Source organism: Mytilus edulis, chromosome 1 (genome assembly GCF_963676685.1).
Source record: "Mytilus edulis chromosome 1, xbMytEdul2.2, whole genome shotgun sequence".
NCBI lineage: Eukaryota > Metazoa > Mollusca > Bivalvia > Mytilida > Mytilidae > Mytilus > Mytilus edulis.
In genome coordinates this window covers 21,923,933-21,949,487 of record NC_092344.1, presented here as the reverse complement: position 1 = coordinate 21,949,487, position 25,555 = coordinate 21,923,933, and the positions used below count along the sequence as shown (strand labels likewise).

At 31.2% G+C, this 25,555-nt stretch overlaps 1 protein-coding gene across 3 annotated transcripts in view; it reads right to left on the bottom strand.

Annotated features, from left to right (window-relative positions):
- The window catches only part of LOC139527948 (germinal-center associated nuclear protein-like), a 57,768-nt gene that overhangs the window by 21,367 nt on the left and 10,846 nt on the right, over positions 1-25,555 (bottom strand). The window contains exons 4-17 of one of the 3 annotated variants that reach the window (XM_071323646.1): positions 24,896-25,057; positions 23,887-23,982; positions 23,344-23,409; positions 18,142-18,228; positions 17,411-17,616; positions 16,456-16,594; positions 8,752-8,991; positions 8,075-8,164; positions 7,702-7,838; positions 6,904-6,963; positions 6,032-6,181; positions 4,486-4,757; positions 3,894-4,043; positions 3,069-3,135 (exon numbers count right to left, since the gene is read on the bottom strand). In XM_071323646.1, coding sequence (XP_071179747.1) covers positions 3,069-3,135; positions 3,894-4,043; positions 4,486-4,757; positions 6,032-6,181; positions 6,904-6,963; positions 7,702-7,838; positions 8,075-8,164; positions 8,752-8,991; positions 16,456-16,594; positions 17,411-17,616; positions 18,142-18,228; positions 23,344-23,409; positions 23,887-23,982; positions 24,896-25,057 — 1,922 coding nt within the window. Of the gene's footprint in view, positions 1-2,810; positions 2,878-3,068; positions 3,136-3,893; positions 4,044-4,485; positions 4,758-6,031; positions 6,182-6,903; positions 6,964-7,701; positions 7,839-8,074; positions 8,165-8,751; positions 8,992-16,455; positions 16,595-17,410; positions 17,617-18,141; positions 18,229-23,343; positions 23,410-23,886; positions 23,983-24,895; positions 25,058-25,555 lie in introns of all 3 variants that reach the window. The other 2 variants (XM_071323657.1, XM_071323668.1) reach the window with 2 other exon arrangements.

Sequence of the window (25,555 nt, the reverse complement as noted above, 5' to 3'; positions counted from 1 at the left end):
CCTTATCTTATGAAATCAACAATATTGTGGAGAATATAATGCACATGTTAACATTTGTTTCCCGTATTTACGTCTTATGTTTATAACGTTACTTTAAATTTATACCTTTGTATGGGGCCTTCGATATTAGATTTTGAGCATGCAAAGTATCGAGTTTTAGTCGTTTATTACAATACAAATAATAGTGTGCCCAACAAATAATAATGAGTCCACACAAGTCAGATTAAGCTTCATGTTTTTGTATCAAATAGTATTCCAGCAAATTTTCCATATCTATTGTGGACCAGGAAGCTTGATTATTTTTTTATTCTATAAGAAGTCTGCTTTCCCCTGGAAAACATTGGCCTTTTTTGTGTTTGGACCGAAATGAAATTGATTTAAAAAAAAGTTGTATTATATATATATAAAAATATTTTGAAGAGCTTTTTTTATATACAATTCACCAAATATAAATTGTCTTACTAGTTAAACTTAGATATATAACTTACGTGTGATTTAGGTCTGTAAGCCTTTATGAGTGTCAGTAGAGCTCTAGATCTAACTTGGGTGTAGTATCTATAGATATATAACTTACGTGTGATTTAGGTCTGTCAGCCTTTATGAGTGTCAGTAGAGCTCTAGATCTAACTTGGGTGTAGTATCTATAGGTATATAACTTACGTATGATTTAGGTCTGTCAGCCTTTATGAGTGTCAGTAGAGCTCTAGATCTAACTTGGGTGTAGTATCTATAGATATATAACTTACGTGTGATTTAGGTCTGTAAGCCTTTATGAGTGTCAGTAGAGCTCTAGATCTAACTTGGGTGTAGTATCTATAGATATATAACTTACGTGTGATTTAGGTCTGTAAGCCTTTATGAGTGTCAGTAGAGCTCTAGATCTAACTTGGGTGTAGTATCTATAGATATATAACTTACGTGTGATTTAGGTCTGTAAGCCTTTATGAGTGTCAGTAGAGCTCTAGATCTAACTTGGGTGTAGTATCTATAGGTATATAACTTACGTGTGATTTAGGTCTGCAAGCCTTTATGAGTGTCAGTAGAGCTCTAGATCTAACTTGGGTGTAGTATCTATAGGTATATAACTTACGTGTGATTTAGGTCTGTAAGCCTTTATGAGTGTCAGTAGAGCTCTAGATCTAACTTGGGTGTAGTATCTATAGGTATATAACTAACGTGTGATTTAGGTCTGTAAGCCTTTATGAGTGTCAGTAGAGCTCTAGATCTAACTTGGGTGTTGTATCTATAGATATATAACTTACGTGTGATTTAGGTCTGTAAGCCTTTATGAGTGTCAGTAGAGCTCTAGATCTAACTTGGGTGTAGTATCTATAGGTATATAACTAACGTGTGATTTAGGTCTGTAAGCCTTTATGAGTGTCAGTAGAGCTCTAGATCTAACTTGGGTGTTGTATCTATAGATATATAACTTACGTGTGATTTAGGTCTGTCAGCCTTTATGAGTGTCAGTAGAGCTCTAGATCTAACTTGGGTGTAGTATCTATAGATATATAACTTACGTGTGATTTAGGTCTGTCAGCCTTTATGAGTGTCAGTAGAGCTCTAGATCTAACTTGGGTGTAGTATCTATAGATATATAACTTACGTGTGATTTAGGTCTGTCAGCCTTTATGAGTGTCAGTAGAGCTCTAGATCTAACTTGGGTGTAGTATCTATAGGTATATAACTTACGTGTGATTTAGGTCTGTCAGCCTTTATGAGTGTCAGTAGAGCTCTAGATCTAACTTGGGTGTAGTATCTATAGGTATATAACTTACGTATGATTTAGGTCTGTCAGCCTTTATGAGTGTCAGTAGAGCTCTAGATCTAACTTGGGTGTAGTATCTATAGATATATAACTTACGTGTGATTTAGGTCTGTAAGCCTTTATGAGTGTCAGTAGAGCTCTAGATCTAACTTGGGTGTAGTATCTATAGGTATATAACTTACGTGTGATTTAGGTCTGTAAGCCTTTATGAGTGTCAGTAGAGCTCTAGATCTAACTTGGGTGTAGTATCTATAGGTATATAACTTACGTGTGATTTAGGTCTGTAAGCCTTTATGAGTGTCAGTAGAGCTCTAGATCTAACTTGGGTGTAGTATCTATAGGTATATAACTTACGTGTGATTTAGGTCTGTAAGCCTTTATGAGTGTCAGTAGAGCTCTAGATCTAACTTGGGTGTAGTATCTATAGGTATATAACTTACGTGTGATTTAGGTCTGTAAGCCTTTATGAGTGTCAGTAGAGCTCTAGATCTAACTTGGGTGTAGTATCTATAGATATATAACTTACGTGTGATTTAGGTCTGTAAGCCTTTATGAGTGTCAGTAGAGCTCTAGATCTAACTTGGGTGTAGTATCTATAGATATATAACTTACGTGTGATTTAGGTCTGTCAGCCTTTATGAGTGTCAGTAGAGCTCTAGATCTAACTTGGGTGTAGTATCTACAGATATATAACTTACGTGTGATTTAGGTCTGTAAGCCTTTATGAGTGTCAGTAGAGCTCTAGATCTAACTTGGGTGTAGTATCTACAGATATATAACTTACGTGTGATTTAGGTCTGTAAGCCTTTATGAGTGTCAGTAGAGCTCTAGATCTAACTTGGGTGTAGTATCTACAGATATATAACTTACGTGTGATTTAGGTCTGTAAGCCTTTATGAGTGTCAGTAGAGCTCTAGATCTAACTTGGGTGTAGTATCTACAGATATATAACTTACGTGTGATTTAGGTCTGTAAGCCTTTATGAGTGTCAGTAGAGCTCTAGATCTAACTTGGGTGTAGTATCTACAGATATATAACTTACGTGTGATTTAGGTCTGTAAGCCTTTATGAGTGTCAGTAGAGCTCTAGATCTAACTTGGGTGTAGTATCTATAGATATATAACTTACGTGTGATTTAGGTCTGTAAGCCTTTATGAGTGTCAGTAGAGCTCTAGATCTAACTTGGGTGTAGTATCTATAGATATATAACTTACGTGTGATTTAGGTCTGTAAGCCTTTATGAGTGTCAGTAGAGCTCTAGATCTAACTTGGGTGTAGTATCTATAGATATATAACTTACGTGTGATTTAGGTCTGTAAGCCTTTATGAGTGTCAGTAGAGCTCTAGATCTAACTTGGGTGTAGTATCTATCATAATAAATGTTTTATTATCATCAGAGTGAAAGATTCTTTTTATGGTACAATAATTAAATGAAAGAAATAGAATTGAAATCAATGCATCTTTTATTCATAAGTTTTCTACTAAACTTGTAAGCAATGCATTTTTGTACATATTTTAGCAAAATAATGACTGAGCTAAAGAGAAAAAAATTGTTGCACATCTGTTGGTCAATTATCAAAGATACTCACATGTTATCCTTTGACCCAAGTAGAAAAACATTGAAATTTTCTTCATTGGCATTTATTCCATATCTATATAATCTATAAAGATGCATAAGGACAATTCCCAATCTGAATTAATTGTTTTCAGAGTTTTTTAATATGAAATCTTCAAAATATTCATGCAATGACTTCCAATATTTTATTTGGCAGAAAGAAGAGTTAATTGGGACCTTGACATAATTTCTATCATTCAGTCATTATGTAACTAATCTGTGTAATTCTAAAATATAAATAAATGTATTAGAACTTTATTTACAGTCTAGTTGCTTTGATTGGCTAGAAGGTACAGTCACCTACTGACGTAGCTATCATATTTTGAAAGGAATTACTTAAGGAGCATTCAAAATGATATATTTGAATATGACAACTGGTTTTACAGAAGGTTTTGTGGTAAGGTTATTAATTATGACTACAATACTAAGAGTCACAATACTTTTGGGTAGAACACCTCCAATAATCAGCTCACATAAACAAAAAGGATAATTAAATAGTAAATGACCAACCTATGCATTATACAAGCTTGAAGAAATGATGCCTTTTTAACCAACTTGAAGAATCGTACAAAGTTGTTACTGTTTAAGGCAGAATGGACTTGGACAGCAAAATTGATGTACTGTGTATTCCTCACTGCTGGTCTTAACTGTTGAGTTTCTCTGGAAAATAAATAAGAACTTTTGTTCAATTAAATTCACAGTTTTAACATCTTATTCAATTTATCAAAATAGAAACTTTATTGTTGTTTCCCTCAACATGCTTATTGAGATTTACAATTCTAAAGCTACATTAACACCATCATTTGTTTAGGTGCTTGTCTAAAATGAGGAAAACTGGCAATCATTATATCTTACATTTTTTCTGTCATATTTTGAATTTAGCAGATCTTTGATATTGTTTTAAAATGTCCTGATCTTTGAGCAGTTTAGAGCTTAATATTTTGTCTAGTTTAGATACTGATTATATACCTCCATATGCCTAGATTGTTTTCAGTCATAGGGTTGTATCTCAAAGATGATAAATGATAAGAAAAATCTAAATATTCTGAGTATTCACATGAATATGTTTCACTATTCTGTGGCATAACTATAAACATGTTACCTGAGAATGTCTCCTTCATTTAAATTCATTAGGACCATATAACTTCTAATTTCTGCCTCATTTCTACAAAACAGGTTCTGTTTCTTATCAAGATCATGATAGAATTCCTTCAGAGTTTGTAAACACTTGGTCATATTTTCATTGTTGATTTTAAGGTCAAATGTATGCATGTCCTCCTCACACAAGCGTTCACTACAGAAGATATGGAATCTGACACATTTCTCCAGAAGTTCCGCACTTTCTGGTGTAGTCAACTGTTGTTGTGTTATATCCTGAAATAAAGACATCATAGAAAACAAGTGAAACTGCGAGCTACTGCTCACTGATGATACCCCCGCAGCAAGTGGATAATATTAATAGTGTAAAAATATGCAAGTGTTCGGTAAACAGGAAGTTGTTGAGTGATGAATCTGAAAACGCATCACACGGTATAGCTGACTTATATAAATCCTGAAACCAAATTTCAGAAATCCTTGTATTGTAGTTCCTGAGAAAAATGTGACGAAAATTTTCAACTTGGCTGTCATGTGTAAAATCATACAAGTGTTCGGTAAACAGGAAGTTGTCTAGTGATGAATCTGAAAACGCATCACACGGTATGGCTGACATATATAAATGTTGATACCAAATTACAGAAAGGGTGGATGTGTAGTTCCTGAGAAAAATGTGACGAAAATTTTCAACTTGGCTATCATGTGTAAAATCATACAAGTGTTCGGTAAACAGGAAGTTGTCAAGTGATCAATCTGAAAACGCATCACACGGTATAGCTGACTTAGATAAACCCTGAAACCAAATTTCAGAAATCCTTGTATTGTAGTTCCTGAGAAAAATGTGACGAAAATTTTCAACTTGGCTATCATGTGTAAAATCATACAAGTGTTCGGTAAACAGGAAGTTGTCAAGTGATGAATCTGAAAACGCATCACACGGTATGGCTGACATATATAAATGTTGATACCAAATTACAGAAAGGGTGGATGTGTAGTTCCTGAGAAAAATGTGACGAAAGTTTCATGGGACGGACTGACTGACGGACGGATGGACGGACAGACAGAGGTAAAACAGTATACCCCCCCCTTTTTTAAAGCGGGGGTATAATTATCTTTACAGGAAATATGTATAAGTTAGTTTAATTGTTGTGACTACAATGATGATATTTTTCAAGTTGTGTTGTAATGGATCTACCTTTTATGCTGCTTGAGAATTTGTTTTAAAAGTGTAAAACTAAGTTGAATCTAAAAAATTACTATCTAGTCAACTAAATTTCTCCTTTTACTAAGTCAATATTTTTTTATCTTACTTTGGTGCTTAATAAATGCACCTCTTGCTTTGAAAATCAACGACAAATTATTTATAAAAGATTCTACCCAACCTTTGATTGCAAAAAATCACAAGAAAATTGGCAGAAAATAGTCAATGCTACATTAGGCACTATTACAAGCTATTAATTCCTAACCTTCCTAAACTCTGCATCGCCCCTGACAAAATCTTCTTTTAATCATATTGAATTCTTTTTCTATAACTATTAACATAAAAGGCTTACTTTTCTTATGCCTCTTGTTCTGTCCCATAGGAAATCAAACCAACCTTCCCATTTTCCATCCTCTCCTCTATCTGCTATTTCAGTCAGTAGGTAATTCATGGTAAGTATTAAAGCAGGCAAGGGACGTAACTCATGTGGTAAAGGTTCTTCCTATAAAACATATTTGCTTGCATGTCAGATGATTCAAAATGATCTAAAAGTTATAGTGTAAATAGCCGTAATGAAGGCTAAAAATAAACATATGTATGCCTGTTCTCAAAAAAAAATATTCAGGAAAATCCTTAAAATAAAATGCTATCCTGTCCATGTATAAAACGTGGACAATATCCTTCTATACCACAGCTAATCCTCAGATACTTATTCTTAGTGGGTTATTTTTAATATGGAAAGTCTCAAAACAGAAACGTTCATGAATCTGTAAATATCAAACCAAATAAACATTCAAGGGCCAAATTTGTAATAAATACATCAAATAAATAATGGTTGCCATCTATGTTATACCCGTTATTTCATTCTTAGAATGTATAGTCCTGATTTTTTTAGTATAAACAGTTATAAAATAATTAACAAATATATCTTATGACCAAATTATGTAGTATTTCTCAATGAAATTATTAACCATTTATCAATTGCAAGTCAAGTTATTTCCACATAAATACTGTAAATTCAGAAATTAGTGCCATGTTTTCATTACTGCGAAAAATACAACAGAGTTAAAATCACAATAATTTAAACTTGCATTTTGAATTTTTTTATATGAATTTAACAGGATTTTTCTCAATATTGCATAAATCAAGATTGCATTTTAGTGTAAAATGACAAAATTGCAATAATAAACGACACTTAAATTTCTGAATTTACAATATTCTCACCTGATCAGCTGATGATCTGCTATACTCCTTCACTGCTCTGCTATGATCTACCTGAGGATTCTGTATAATAAAATATATAATTCAAAACTAATAGCATCATAAAAATTCATCAGATGTAGACTGAAAAACAACATGTTTAAATTCAAAAAGAAGATGCAAACATTGAGCTACAAAGCATACCATAACTCATAATTAAATGATCAGAAAACAGAAAGTAGGTATCTAATCTATGTGATCCAGAAAGTAGGTATCTGATCTATGTGATCCAGAAAGTAGGTATCTGATCTATGTGATCCGATTAAAATTTATATAACAAATCATCATCGTACTACATTGTATACAAATGTGTGATGAAAAAAATCCAGTTCATTCAACTACTTTGAAAAATTCAATTATCGGCAAACAGGAAGAAAAGACATATCAGGAAAGTGCTGCTTTAATAAGTGTGTAAGAAAAGTGTAACAGAAATAATTGCTAAACAATTATAGTTTCTTTTATTAAGTCAACACGTGCAAACAGCATATAAGGGCAACTGAAGCAAAAAAAATCAAGGAAAAATCAAGTTACAAAATGCATTAGGATTTATGTTTGTATTGTTATGAACTCTATCCCACAGTATAAAAGATTTTCTGGTTACTATCAAGATGAAGAACACTAATATTTGTAATGTCTCTCGATAAAAGGCTTAATTGACTGTATATTCTAGGAATGTTCTCTCATGTTTACCAACCCCATATCTCCTTTTCACAAAAATTATAACAGTCACCATCAAAGTAGGTTTTTATTTACTTTACTTACTGAACTTCCAGGGTTCATAGATTCAAACACATGTAATCTTCGTTTCACTTCCCTATCATAACGTTCTCTCTCAGGACACATATCTGTACAGGTACCAACAAATGCCTTTGACTTAAGATTTGCTGTTTTCTTCATTCCTTCAATATGAATGTAAACACTTCATGAAATTTTCAACTTAATCTATTTATGCTATGTTTAAAACTAATTGTAATTTCCTACCTAAAAGTATATTTTTTAAAGTAACAATAGTTTAGGTGTTAGGTCTAACATAGAACAAATCTATCATTTCATGCTAATATTAAGCTCAGATCTGTCTAATCTATAACATCAAAATAAGGAGATGTTCTAGTTTACTATTGAACTATAAACTTACCAAGTCTTATAATCTTATCTCTAAGATTGAGGATCTGTAACTTATCTGCTGCAGTGTGGCATACTGTATTTCTTAAAACTGCCATGGATCCTGAAAAAAATAAATTATACCGTGACCTTTTATTTCATTTACTGCAATTTTCCGAATATTTGTTTATGTGAGGTTCCATACGCTCTGCTCATGGGAATGGAACTTTATCCTCAACCATTTGTGAAAGTTGAAAGATATAATAACTTACATATACTGTGGATTCATTATTATTCGTTGGATACCAATTTTCTTGTATTTCCTGGGTGCAAGTGAATATTCAACGAATGCCAAACATCCTATATGTTAGTGAACAGACTTCGGCATAACTATGAAATTAAATATCCACAAACATGCAAGTTAATCCACGAAAATTGGTACCCACGAAAATAAATGAATCTACAGTAGCTGAAAAGTCTTATATCTGCCATGATTATTTATCTTCTAAATTATAAAGAGAGATCTAAAATTATTCCAGTAACATGTTTGAATTTTAGTTATAAATCATTTTTGATGGGATTGTTTCCATATTCTCATTCTGATTACGGTATGATAAGGCAGACAAAATGGCTACCATACCCATGCACATTTAATGTTCTACAATTTAAAGATTGAAATTCCTCCACACTTGATATTGTAAGAGTACACACCTTTATCGACATTAGTTGGTATGGTAACTGCATTCCTGGATGAAGAAGGACCTGGACTAGAATTTCTAACAGGACTACCAGGCAAGGAAGACTTGCCAACGTCATCAGGTCTGTCCAGTACGTTCATCTGTTGTGACGCTATATCACTGGTCCCTGACATACCTGCTAACTCATCATCTAAATCATTCTTGGCCCATTGGAATTTGGCACTTTTGGTGGTCGGTTTTATACCAGCAAATTCTGTAATACAATACTAATTGTTCATTGATATATAAAAGTGGAGAAAGGAATATATTTTATTTGATTTTTGGTGTTTTTAACGCCACTTTTAAGCACCGCATTTAGGCTATTTCGTGGCGGTAAGTTATTGTTGGTGGAGAAAGCCAGAGTGCCCAGAGAAAACCACTAACCTTCGATAGGAAAGGAATATATATAAAAGATCTCCTAATAGTTTATCCTTTGATGACAGTATTAGGAAACATAATGTACAAAGTGACACAACTACAGTGCAACAAAGATTACACTATCTTCAACTGAACTGCTAACACAATAAACAACTAACACAGAGATGTAGTGTCTGACATAAACTCATGTATTGCACTTAAATTTAAACTGGCTAATCCAATAACTGGAAATATCTCTCTCAGAAAATTAGCAGTTTTGACCTAAAATCTGTATCAACCTGTTTAAAATTCTTTTTTTCAACAAATGAAAGGAAAAAATATAAGAAAGTCAATTATAAGAGTCTAGTTCAGATAATGTTTCTGAGAACTATGACATTTCCACATATTATTACATCTAGATAAACATTTGTAATACTAATCCCCTAATTTTAATTTACTAATTTTAGTGCAAGATTGAATTTAAATTACAAATAAATATAGCATTCTGGATTTTATGTTTAAGTCTTTATGCTGAACTACCATCAAAATTGTGGAATGAATTAAAAGAGAAACTAGAGGCTCTAAAGAGCCTGTGTCGCTCACCTTGGTCTTGTGCATATTAAATAATGGACACGGATAAATTCATGACATAATTGTGTTTTGGTGATAGTGATGTTTTTGTAGATCTTACATTCTTGTTGCTACAAATATCTCTGTCTATAATGAACTTGGCCCAGTAATTACAGTGGAAAATATTTTCTACAAATTTACAAAAATTTATGACAAATGTTAAAAATTAGCTATAAAGGGCAATCACTCCTTAAGGGGTCAATTGACTATTTTGGTGATGTAAACTTATTTGTAGATCTTATTTTGCTGAACGTTATTGCTGTATACAGTTTATCTCTATCTATAATAATATTCAAGATAATGACAAAAAACGGCAAAATTTCCTTAAAATTACCAATTCAGGACAGTAACCTAACAACGGGTTGTCCGATCCATGTGAAAACATCAGGGAAGATAGATCTTGACCTGATAAACAATTAAACCCTGTCAGATTTTCTCTTAATGCTTCGGTTTTTGAGTTATAAGCCAAAAACTGCATTTTACCCCTATGTTCTATTATTAGCCGTAGCACTTTTTGGTTGATTGGCCAGGTCACGCCACACATTTTTAAAAAATTACCCCAATGATGATTGTGGCAAAGTTTGGATTAATTTGGCCCAGTAGTTTCAGAGGAGAAGATTTTTGTAAAAGATTACTAAGATTTACGAAAAATGGTTAAAAATTGACTATAAAGGTCAATAACTCCTAAAGGGGTCAACTGACCATTTTGGTCATGTTGACTTATTTGTAAATCTTACTTTGCTGAACATTATTGCTGTTCACAGTTTATCTCTATCTATAATAATATTCAAGATAATAGCCAAAAACAGCAAAAATTCCCTAAAATTACCAGTTCAGGGGCAGCAACCCAATAACGGGTTGTCAGATTCATCTGAAAATTTGAGGGCAGATAGATCTTGACCTGATAAACAATTTTACCCCGCGTCAGATTTGCTCTAAATGCTTTGGTTTTTGAGTAATAAGCCAAAAACTGCATTTTACCCCTATGTTCTATTTTTAGCCATGGCGGCCATCTTGGTTGGTTTGCCGGGTCACGCCACACATTTTTTAAACTAGATACCCCAATGATGATTGTGGCCAAGTTTGGTTTAATTTGGCCCACTAGTTTCAGAGGAGAAGATTTTTGTAAAAGTTAACGACGACGGACGACGACGACGACGGACGCCGGACGCCAAGTGATGGGAAAAGCTCACTTGGCCCTTCGGGCCAGGTGAGCTAAAAAAATATGTTTGGTGTTCTAGAGGTTCTATTTCTCATGTAATTGATCTTTATAATGAAATAAAATAGTTAATACTGTAAATTCAGAAATTATTGGGATGTTTTTATTATTGCGAAATATGTGACAGGGTTTTAGTCGCAATGATTTAAGGTGGTACCTAACACTACAGGGAGATAACTCTGTAAAATGAGCTAAACGTTTTAATTACGTTGTGTTGTAAAGGGAATATTAAGCTTCTCAATGATCAAAATTAGTGTTTGTCAAACTGTTATATAACCAGTGTAATTTTTCTGATAAAACGTTTGGTTCAAATTTTTTGAAATCTTTATATTTTTGTCAAAGGGTCAAAGTAAATACTTTGGCAAAATTTTATGAAAATTAAAAGAGCCAAATTAATTTTAGTGAAGGTGTTGGGTACCAACTTAAACTTGTATTTGGAAATTCTTTATTTGAATTAAACAGGATTTTTCTCAATACATGTATCGCAAAAATTAAAAATCCAAAATGACAAAATCGCAAGAATTTCTGAATTTACAGTATCTTTATATAAAAAAAATAACAAGATCAGTTTAAATTAAAAGACATACTGTCATTTTTATGATCTGTCAAAACATAGTGCATGTCTATTAACATATTGGAATCAATCATAAAGGACATAACATTCTATTAAACTACCAACATATTGGAATCAATCATAAAGGACATAACATTCTATTAAACCACCAACATATTGGAATCAATCATAAAGGACATAACATTCTATTAAACTACCAACATATTGGAATCAATCATAAAGGACATAACATTCTATTAAACTACCAACATATTGGAATCAATCATAAAGGACATAACATTCTATTAAACTACCAACATATTGGAATCAATCATAAAGGACATAACATTCTATTAAACTACCAACATATTGGAATCAATCATAAAGGACATAACATTCTATTAAACTACCAACATATTGGAATCAATCATAAAGGACATAACATTCTATCATAAAGGACATAACATTCTATTAAACTACCAACATATTGGAATCAATCATAAAGGACATAACATTCTATCATAAAGGGCATAACATTCTATTAAACTACCAACATATTGGAATCAATCATAAAGGACATAACATTCTATCATAAAGGACATAACATTCTATTAAACTACCAACATATTGGAATCAATCATAAAGGACATAACATTCTATTAAACTACCAACATATTGGAATCAATCATAAAGGGCATAACATTCTATTAAACCACCAACATATTGGAATCAATCATAAAGGGCATAACATTCTATTAAACTACCAACATATTGGAATCAATCATAAAGGACATAACATTCTATTAAACTACCAACATATTGGAATCAATCATAAAGGACATAACATTCTATTAAACTACCAACATATTGGAATCAATCATAAAGGACATACCATTCTATTAAACTACCAACATATTGGAATCAATCATAAAGGACATAACATTCTATCATAAAGGACATAACATTCTATTAAACTACCAACATATTGGAATCAATCATAAAGGACATAACATTCTATTAAACTACCAACATATTGGAATCAATCATAAAGGACATAACATTCTATTAAACTACCAACATATTGGAATCAATCATAAAGGACATAACATTCTATCATAAAGGACATAACATTCTATTAAACTACCAACATATTGGAATCAATCATAAAGGACATAACATTCTATCATAAAGGACATAACATTCTATTAAACTACCAACATATTGGAATCAATCATAAAGGACATAACATTCTATTAAACTACCAACATATTGGAATCAATCATAAAGGACATAACATTCTATCATAAAGGACATACCATTCTATTAAACTACCAACATATTGGAATCAATCATAAAGGACATACCATTCTATTAAACTACCAACATATTGGAATCAATCATAAAGGGCATAACATTCTATTAAACCACCAACATATTGGAATCAATCATAAAGGACATAACATTCTATCATAAAGGACATAACATTCTATTAAACTACCAACATATTGGAATCAATCATAAAGGACATAACATTCTATTAAACCACCAACATATTGGAATCAATCATAAAGGACATAACATTCTATCATAAAGGACATAACATTCTATTAAACTACCAACATATTGGAATCAATCATAAAGGACATACCATTCTATTAAACTACCAACATATTGGAATCAATCATAAAGGACATAACATTCTATCATAAAGGACATACCATTCTATTAAACTACCAACATATTGGAATCAATCATAAAGGACATAACATTCTATCATAAAGGACATAACATTCTATTAAACTACCAACATATTGGAATCAATCATAAAGGACATAACATTCTATCATAAAGGACATAACATTCTATTAAACTACCAACATATTGGAATCAATCATAAAGGACATAACATTCTATTAAACTACCAACATATTGGAATCAATCATAAAGGACATAACATTCTATCATAAAGGACATACCATTCTATTAAACTACCAACATATTGGAATCAATCATAAAGGACATACCATTCTATTAAACTACCAACATATTGGAATCAATCATAAAGGGCATAACATTCTATTAAACCACCAACATATTGGAATCAATCATAAAGGACATAACATTCTATCATAAAGGACATAACATTCTATTAAACTACCAACATATTGGAATCAATCATAAAGGACATAACATTCTATTAAACCACCAACATATTGGAATCAATCATAAAGGACATAACATTCTATCATAAAGGACATAACATTCTATTAAACTACCAACATATTGGAATCAATCATAAAGGACATAACATTCTATCATAAAGGACATAACATTCTATTAAACTACCAACATATTGGAATCAATCATAAAGGACATACCATTCTATTAAACTACCAACATATTGGAATCAATCATAAAGGGCATAACATTCTATTAAACCACCAACATATTGGAATCAATCATAAAGGACATAACATTCTATCATAAAGGACATAACATTCTATTAAACTACCAACATATTGGAATCAATCATAAAGGACATACCATTCTATTAAACTACCAACATATTGGAATCAATCATAAAGGACATAACATTCTATCATAAAGGACATAACATTCTATTAAACTACCAACATATTGGAATCAATCATAAAGGACATAACATTCTATTAAACTACCAACATATTGGAATCAATCATAAAGGACATAACATTCTATCATAAAGGACATAACATTCTATTAAACTACCAACATATTGGAATCAATCATAAAGGACATAACATTCTATTAAACCACCAACATATTGGAATCAATCATAAAGGACATAACATTCTATCATAAAGGACATAACATTCTATTAAACTACCAACATATTGGAATCAATCATAAAGGACATAACATTCTATCATAAAGGACATAACATTCTATTAAACTACCAACATATTGGAATCAATCATAAAGGACATAACATTCTATCATAAAGGACATAACATTCTATTAAACTACCAACATATTGGAATCAATCATAAAGGACATAACATTCTATCATAAAGAACATACCATTCTATTAAACTACCAACATATTGGAATCAATCATAAAGGACATAACATTCTATCATAAAGGACATAACATTCTATTAAACTACCAACATATTGGAATCAATCATAAAGGACATAACATTCTATCATAAAGGACATAACATTCTATTAAACTACCAACATATTGGAATCAATCATAAAGGACATAACATTCTATCATAAAGGACATAACATTCTATTAAACCACCAACATATTGGAATCAATCATAAAGGACATAACATTCTATCATAAAGGACATAACATTCTATTAAACTACCAACATATTGGAATCAATCATAAAGGACATAACATTCTATCATAAAGGACATAACATTCTATTAAACTACCAACATATTGGAATCAATCATAAAGGACATAACATTCTATCATAAAGGACATAACATTCTATTAAACTACCAACATATTGGAATCAATCATAAAGGACATAACATTCTATCATAAAGAACATACCATTCTATTAAACTACCAACATATTGGAATCAATCATAAAGGACATAACATTCTATCATAAAGGACATAACATTCTATTAAACTACCAACATATTGGAATCAATCATAAAGGACATAACATTCTATCATAAAGGACATAACATTCTATTAAACTACCAACATATTGGAATCAATCATAAAGGACATAACATTCTATTAAACCACCAACATATTGGAATCAATCATAAAGGACATAACATTCTATTAAACTACCAACATATTGGAATCAATCATAAAGGACATAACATTCTATTAAACTACCAACATATTGGAATCAATCATAAAGGACATAACATTCTATAAAACTACCAACACATTGGAATCAATCATAAAGGACATAACATTCTATTAAACTACCAACATATTGGAATCAATCATAAAGGGCATAACATTCTATTAAACTACCAACATATTGGAATCAATCATAAAGGACATAACATTCTATTAAACCACCAACATATTGGAATCAATCATAAAGGACATAACATTCTATCATAAAGGACATACCATTCTATTAAACTACCAACATATTGGAATCAATCATAAAGGACATAACATTCTATCATAAAGGACATAACATTCTATTAAACTACCAACATATTGGAATCAATCATAAAGGACATAACATTCTATTAAACTATCAACATATTGGAATCAATCATAAAGGACATAACATTCTATTAAACCACCAACATATTGGAATCAATCATAAAGGACATAAGATTCTATTAAACTACCAACATATTGGAATCAATCATAAAGGACATAACATTCTATCATAAAGGACATACCATTCTATTAAACTACCAACATATTGGAATCAATCATAAAGGACATAACATTCTATTAAACTACCAACATATTGGAATCAATCATAAAGGACATAACATTCTATCATAAAGGACATACCATTCTATTAAACTACCAACATATTGGAATCAATCATAAAGGACATAACATTCTATCATAAAGGACATAACATTCTATTAAACTACCAACATATTGGAATCAATCATAAAGGACATAACATTCTATTAAACTACCAACATATTGGAATCAATCATAAAGGACATATTATTTTTTTATTTTCATACTTTTGAATACCCAGAAGTGTTCAGCCATCTTAATCATATAAGTAAAGATTTTGTAAAGATTTTATAAATTTTTTCGAAAGATATTCTTACTTCATCTATTATTTAGTCCTTCATTTATCTTCAATTTTTACTCTTCTTCTTGGGGCAAAAACAAAGCAAAATTAAAGAGCCCAATCATTCAACTTTTGCTTACCATCTTAAAATAATCTAATCTATTTTCTGCCCTTTTGTCTTACCATGATCACTTTTTCTTTTGACAGGTGTGTTGTCAGATTCATCAGTTGATCTTCGTCTGTAACTGCTCCAGAATATCTCCATAGGACGTACACCTTTGTCCAGAAACTTCCCTCTAGCTTTTGCTTCTTTTGCAGCTTCCTACAAAATAGAACACAGGTCGTCATGTTCACTTATCAATCATCATTAATAAAATGCAATAAAATAATGGTTTTCAGTTAGTTATCTAATATTTCTGGATAGTGCTTAACCTTAACTGCCAAAAGGAACTAACTGTAGTTTAGTGGTTGTTGGTTCAAGTCCGTTGATTTTTGTAAACTGTTTTGCTAAAAATTAGGTCGTAAGTTTTCTTAATTGAATTCTTTCATATTTATCATGTGAGACACATACGGTATGGGTATTTGTCATTGTTGAAGGCCATACAGTTGCCTATAATTTCTAGCATCCACACTATTTGAACTGTGGTGGTTAGTTGTCTCATTGGCAATCATACCACATCTTCTTAATTTTAATATAGAACCATAAGCATGTAGTACATACCATTCTTTTCATATGTATTTGTATCACCTAGATAAAGTGTCATATTGACAGCACATGTAATTCACATTTACTACTTAAAATCAAATTTAATTAGATGCATAACCATTTGGGAATGTATCATTTATTTTTTCAGTGAAAAAGACTTTGAAAAGAAAGGACCTAAATTTAACAAAAGATGAGGCCTTAAATAAAATATTGTTTGTTCCCCTACAAAAATGGTTCGACTCATAAAATTTATTGTCAAAACTAAGTAAAATATTATTTTATTCATTACAATTTTCAGGCTTGCTGGATCAACCGATATTGTTCCAGCTTTTTGGAAAAAATAAAATTATTTACCTACCTATCTACCCACACTTGGTTTGGCAGGGTTGGGATTGGGGAAACAAAAAATATATTAATTTAGGCCTGACTTACATGAGTTTTAAAGTGTATAGTGGTCATGAACTTCCTTGGGTTAGGAAAAACTTTAGCTACATCACCAAACTTAGAGAAGTGCTTCTTCATGGAAAAGACATTGTTATATTTGTTTGGCACATAGTTACAGATTATTGCTACTCTACTGGACATTTCATCAGCACTGGAGAGTCTTCTAATTGGTCTCTTTGACTGTGGTTCTTCATCTGTAAAACAACAGTGATTCTTTAAGTTCCTTATCTATTTAAGGATGTACAATGATTGTATAGACATACGTTAAGTATACTTCCAAATCATTCTTATTTTAAGTAGACCATTCTAATGTTAAAAGTAGATCTAGCAGTGTTCTCCCCAGGGCATTCTAGCATCATGGAAATGTGATGTTATATTTCTTTAATGTGATGCTATCTGAATTGATTTTCTTATAGGTTGTGTTATGAATGTGATGCTATAATTTTTAGAAACAAGAAAGTATTTCAAATTTCCCTGTTAACAGGATGCTATATGAAATGTCTGGGGAGAACACTACTAGACCTAGAAATCTTTTCTCATTTGTATTCTTTTACATATGCCTTTTCAGGGCCTTTTATACATTTGAATTAACTCATTGGATGGAAGTAAATTACTTACATGCTTGATTTAATATTTAGTTATTAAGGTGAACTAAAAATCAAAATAGAGGAATCATTATAAGGCAAATTAGTTATGCAGTAGGGATTCCAATAATTTACCATTTTCTTTGCTAGGTTTTCTCTTTGTTGTCTGGTCATCAGTGTCAAAACTGGTTCCTGGTTGGTCCATTGACCGTCTTCTAACACCTTGAAATATGGAATGTTAAAAGTCATATGAAACGGAGTGACTGGTGAAAAATAATGTTTATCCAATTGTTGAACCAATGCATGTATATATCATAAACTAAGTCTTCTGTGCTCAATTTTATCAATTTTTACACTAACATATCATGTAATCCTCATTTTTTTTTCTCTCATTCTGTTATGATGTGAAAATATGGTACCTCATTTATTGTCGTGTTTTGAAGCTGTAGTTTACCAATTGTCACCTTATAGTAAACTATCAACAAAGCAGCATGGATATTGAGCATGTGTATAACATGTACAATCAGATAATAGTTTATTTCAATGACAGACCCATGCATACTGTGATCACTGGATTTTTTCAAGAAGGGTCACACTTAGGTCACTTGCATACGGAAAATATGTTGGCGAATTGCTTCCTGGAAGCAAGCAATTAAAAAAATGTAGACTTCTTCTAAATGTGGACAAATTAAAGAACTTTCTTCAGAAAAAAGTGTATGTACATGTACATAGGTATAATAATGAAAACTATTCATTTTGTTATATAAAAAAAAAACATATGCATCATTTTTTTTTAAATTTGAGGTTTCATATGACTTTAAATAAGTCCCTGTAATTTAAATGATTCCATTCACTACATTCATCAAATTAAAGGGAAGCATGAAGAACAAGATTCTTAATCAAAATTTTAAAATATGTGTCATAGTCTTTAAAATAGACATCAAAATTATGTACTATAGTACCTTAAGGAGGCTCGAGGGTATAAAAATTTCGGAAAAAAGTTAAACATTTATTTTTCATTACAAATTTTATTTATTACCTTTATTAGTTGTAACTTTATCATATTGTACAAAAATCATTCAAAAAAATTCCTGTTGGCCACAGATGACTTTAAAAATGTATGTTTCATTGAAAAAGCTCCAAATTATCTCCCTTTTGTGAAAAAATGCCATTTTTGGCATTAAAATTAAAATATCTTTTTTTTAACTCATCGGTGACTGATATTTTTTGTTATAATTTTCAAATAAGCTGTACTTAAACTTAACTATTGTAAAATTTGAGCGATTTCTGTAATTTAGTTCTTTTTTTATTTCGATATTACCTCTATTTCTCCTACTAGTTCAACAGAAAAAAAGTACCTTTACAAAAATGAATGCTTCTTTCGAAGGCAGATTGTGAAAGGTGACCCATTTTTTTATTTCATTTTTCTATTAGTAAAAAATAAAGTTCATTAATAGAAAAATATAGCAAAATCCTATATTAAAATAACATTTCGATTTAGACCTGCGAGCCCCCTTAAAGGGAAATTCCGCGATTTTTTACTTATCATCTAATTATGTTCATCTTAACATAAAAAACACATTTGCAAAGTTTTAAATTTATATTCCTTCTAATAACGGAGAAAATCAAGTATTTGTAACTTTTTTGGTTGAATTCTCGAGTGGGTCGTGACGTATTAGCCCGATTTATTGAATTCTGGGAAAAAATAAAATCTGTTTAACTCTTATAGCTTATCGACAATATACGTAATTAAAAGCGCACAGCTGACGAATGGTCGAAGTTATAAACCACAATATAAGAATGAACGAAAGTGAATATGCATATATATACCGTTTTGTATTGATTGAATTAAACTCCTATAAAATTATGTCTAGTAAATGTTTTTGAATAAATTTAATTAATTATTGTTGAGATTTTTTTCATAAAATATTTATTGAACATTTTTACTGATATTGAACTGAAAATATTTCAGTTCTATTTACCGTTATTGTTTTGATAATCATTTCAATGCAACTAATGTGTGAGCAGAGTGTGTATATCGTTTACCTTGTAGCTATTTAGCCGCAGGTGTGAGTTCAAGCGTACACAGGTATAAATGTTGTTATTTGGAAAGGATAAATAGAAAGGATTAGAGTATATGCTGTCATGATGTTAATACACTAAGATTAAATACACGATGAGAATAAAGATACAATAATTAAATTGTGTAAATTAATTGAAAATAAAATTCAGATTCGTAATTCCGAAAGTGTATAAAAATAAAAGGAAACAATTTTTGATTACTTTCTTAGCGGCAATTGGCGTAAAGATTCAAATATGAAGCAAAAAATAGTAGTTTTAATCTTTAATAAAAACTAAATGCAATATTACCCAATTTGATATACCATTGTACATCTGTTTGATATCATTGACTTTACCGGAATTTCTTAACTTGTATTCAAATCTGGCTGTGTTTAAATGCTAATAAAACTATTGCAATTTTAAAGTTTTTAATTGACAAAAAAATACAACATACAACATGCATAATTTTTTTTTAGTTTCTTTTTAACATTTTATTCTTACGTAATTAAATTCATTTGACAATCATTTACACAAACTTTTTGTGAAAAGAATACTAATTATCTAAGCTAAGGCATTATATCTTTTGAGGATTTTTGAGGATTTTTTTTAAAATTCTATGATAATAGTTGTGCAATGTTGAACATGATAGCCGTCATTAATCCAAATAATACAGTAGTTGTAATAAAAGTTATACTTTAGTCATGCATTACAGATATTGACGAATTTATAATAGTTCGTTCATACATCGTTGTTCATGAAACAATCATTATTAGTATACATGTAAGTTTCCTGACGTATAAGAGCCATTGAGGATGAGCTCCAGAGAAATCAGACTAGTTGCGTTTCGTTCGTTTGTTTGTTGGGAAAGGAGAGGAAATGCAACCGCTTGTACAGATAAACGACAGAATTACCATACAAGCATTTATAGTCAACACAATCAGAAAGAGTTCCCATCGTTAGACGGGGAATATGAAGGCTTCTAAGAATGAACAAGTGACATGTCTAACTCTGAACAGTTAGAGAACAGACTATCGACATCGAACGCTTGTTCTTGATATATTTGAAACTGTATGCATATATATACGTATACGTTTATGATATAGTGATGAGTTCTGACAAAAACTAAATTCCTTCATGGTTATATCTTGCCATACGTTTATATTGGTTTGTAAGGTGATTACTCAAAATCGTTATTTGAAAATCCTGTTTGTGAGATGTAGATTCATTTCAATACAGAAATTTCGTCTATATATTTCACAAGTGTATAAGACGGAGAAGCTCTGAAGGTTCATTACTCCCATTTTGTTTGGGTGTGAACCATCGATGTTTACAGCAATATCAAGGAATAAGGTGATGATGGTAGAAAGAACTATGGGCGTCATGTGGCAAATATTACATGCATATCGGACAATGAGTTGTCAATCTGTATGAAAAGTTTTCCAATACAACCATATTATTGAGAAGGAATGTTTACATGCTATACTCTCGTACTAGTATTACAGGGTTCTTGTGGCGTTCACCTTAGACACACATCGTTTTAACGATGTTTAAAAAAAGACAGAACCAATTTAATGTCATATTTCCCTATTTTTTAAATATAACTAAAATTCTTTTATCTGACAAGAATATCCCTATTTAGCGAACAAGTAATTTATTCTTTTTTCGGTTATTGAATACCAAGAAAGAAAATAAATCCCGAAATTAATTTGAAACTTTGATACTCAAAAGTTTCCCAGCAAAATATTCACATCCCCTGGGGATAATTAGTGTTCGTCCAGTGGCATATATAACAATTGTGATGACGAATTCCTTCCTTCCTTTGTTTGAGAACAATCTTATTGAAATATAAATCTGTGATTTTCCTAGGTCCACAGCTTCAATGAACCAAAGCAAAAGTTATACATCGACCTGTATTTAAATCAAATTGGTTCTCTTCTTCTTTTGGTATACAACTGTAGTCTTTCGACATTCGATGATTACATACTGTTGGCATACGTTGGCTAGTCTATTTACAACACTTTTACCCCTATTTATTCAAAATATATGTTTTTTTCTTATGTTCAATGTATACACGTATATATTTTAAATTGCGCTATAGTTCCGTAACTTTATATCCAGTCGTATAAACGAATCGTCGGCAAGTGCGTACATTTTTTTAAATCAATATTTCTGGTCTGTTCCAATCTGTCCTTCACTATTGACAATGACTATATATTACATTTTCCCAAATTCACCCTTGGAAAAAATATTTAAATAGATTTTAATTTCATCAAATCTTATTTTTTGGGTATTATTTATATATTATGAATTATATTCTTTACACCAGAAATGTTATTTATAAACAAGCGTATGAGTTTAGTAATGACAAGTAAGACAGAGTTGTATATTATACATCTGATAGTTCAAAATGGAAAGTTATAAGTTATCAGTTATCAGCCGTGTACACTGATCAATACCTGCAGAAGTGAAACGATGCATGAACTTGCAAGCCCGACAGGAAATCGCTTGAATACCTGGACGTGTCACCTCACACCCCTCACAATACCTTTGGAAGTAATACCTTTAGCCATGCTGGTGATCAGATAAGGGAAGATCAAAATATATTTGAAAAAAGTTTATTACTTTAAAGAATTATGAACAAATTAGATTTTCGAAAACAATTTTCACGGAACACTTATTTATGATTTCAACTTTGACTTTTCACCTAATTCCAATATCAACAGTTTAAAAACAACAGACCATGGTAATTTAAAAAAAGTAAGAATATTTTCCGTATCAAGTTAGTTAGTCGTATTAAACAACCGTACGATTGACAAGATATCGACACGCAATTACGACTACATCGGTTACTGTAGTTTTGTTTCTTTGTGGTTTATAGACATATCGTTTTTATTCATCGGGAAAGAAGACAAGATGGCGGATCTCGGAGAATTGATACTCTAAATTTAAAATCGATGGTGATCGCTTATCTAGCGGAATAAAACTTTAATATCTATGAATTTGAACATTTTTATACAGAATGAACATAATATCAATTTTTGATTTTTTTGCGAAGTTTCCCTTTAACAGTCTTAATTCATTTTTTAAATTCTTCACATGAATTATGAATCTATATATCTATAAGTGCCACGTCTGATAACCTTTATGAAATCATGTCACTTGCTATCATTGGGTATACTACAAATGTATATAAATATGATCTAATTTCTACTATTCACAATTAAGATAGTTATGGCAATATGTTGATTTCTTGCCACCTGATCATTAATAGCATACCTGAACCAGCCACAAGTTTCCCAAACAACATTTTTTTAGATGAAACTTTCAGCTTTTCATCCTTATCTAAAAAGTAGATTATACATTTATTAACACTATAAAGTCGCTTGTAATTCAACTATGTTATTTTGATAAGTCTTAATCTTATATCATTCTACATGTAGCTAATTAGAGCCTGTTTAAAACATGTCACTCTAACCAGGGACAATATTCTTGCTCTAATGATCAACCAATGTTCTAACTCCATAAATGTGAGCTTCAGTCAGCAAAGATTTTAAAATGTTTAGATTTTTGGGGGATGAACCCACAACCTGTTGATTTGCTGTAATTTTGTTAAACAGGTAATTTTTCCATGCTATAAAATTGCTAGTTATTTTGGTGGAGGTTGACATCACTTTCCATCAATTTCCTATATACATGGCTGCCTATGAGAGAAAAAGAGTGCCAACATTTAAAACAGCTACATGTACCCAATAGAAAGTCTGTCACAAACAGGTACACCATGCCAAGCCTTTTTCTGTGTAAGTTATTATCAATAGTTACCTGTAACATCAGGTTTCCCAAACATTCCATGACCTGATATAGATGCTTGAGACTGAACTCTACCAAAAACAGAATCTGATGCCTTGTTTGATGCTGCTGCAAAAAAAAACATTTTCTTATGGTATATAAATATATTAAAATTTACATGTTCATGGGTTCTTAATTCATTGATTTAAGTTTCTGAGGAAAAAAAATTGAGTGAGAATGTGAAGCCATCAAAAAACAAACATTGTTGAAAATAATCATATAATGTTTTATAATGATTAAGGGATACTGCAAACATGCATCAAATATTCAATAAATAATTGCTCAATAATTTTCAATAAGAATTAAATGATTAAAATTTATACAGTTTAGGTATTTCTTAATATTAATGGGTAAAATTCTGTCTAAAGTTGTTTTAATAATTCTGTCTGTGTTTGCTGATAATCAATGTAATCTCTAAATTGTACGCCTGTATTCATATATTCAAAGCTTAATGGGGATCTTTTCATGTCTTGATTTGGACAACGATTGTCATACATGTATTTAGTTGAACACTTAAATTAGTGGATAATGCCATCCACGAAAAAACCATGAAAATCGGTACCTAACAAATAAGACAACTTTCACAGTACATCATTGGTAATATATTTAAGGGGCGACATCAAAAGTTCAATGGAGGATAAAAAACTTTATTCAAATAGTTTTTTCACTGACCCCCCTACCCCCCTATTAACTTAATTTGGGAAAAATTGATTGACCCATATGGATATACGTAAAAATCAATGTCGGATAACCAAATCTTGCAGCAGTTCAACCCCCCCCCCCCCCCACCCCCAAACTATTTGAATTAAGTTTGTTATCTTACATTGATCTTTTGATTTCGTCCCTAACAGGCACAGTCTGAAATAACCTGATCGTTGGCAGTCAAAACAAAAGCTTTCAACAATGTTCAAAGGAAATATGCAACAGGTATAGAATAGGCCTATAACAACACCTGAAAAATCCTTTGCTAATGAACACTTACATGGAAAAGCAGTGCCAGCTGTTGACACAGGACATAATACTGTACTGGGAGGACTCAGTTCAGTTATAGGTGCTGTCATTTTCAATTCTGGTTTTCCAAACAAGTTTTTTGTGTTGTCTGACTTTTTCACATCACCACCTATCTCAGATTTACCAGCTGTTCCTAATAAGATAAACAATATTCATGATTCAAATATAACTAACTTCTGAGTACAATGTACAAATCCCCTAAGGGCATCACAAGCCCGTGCCAGGTAGCAGGTACTTGGTACTGGCGTAAATATACAGATTTTGTGTTAAAAAAATTTGCTGTTGCCAAATTTCAGAAATTATTTTAAATTTTGGGAGTATGTCTCCCTCTGAACAGACTGATAAGCAAATCTCTGATTCCTTCCCCTGACTTTGGCTATTTATTTGAGTCCTTTTTCGTTTATTAAATGTTCATTTATTAAAGGCATGCGTCTGAACGCCTATGCCCTTTTTAAGTAGGAATCAACACAGGCTGACTAAGGAACTGTTTTCACATTTTTCATTTACATCCAAAGTTTGTTTTAATAGTGTAACAGGCTGGGAACACAGTTGTTACATAAATGTTTATATATCATGTACATATTTTTTGAAGTTCTCATCTTTGTAGACTGTAAAAAAAGAGGATTAAAAA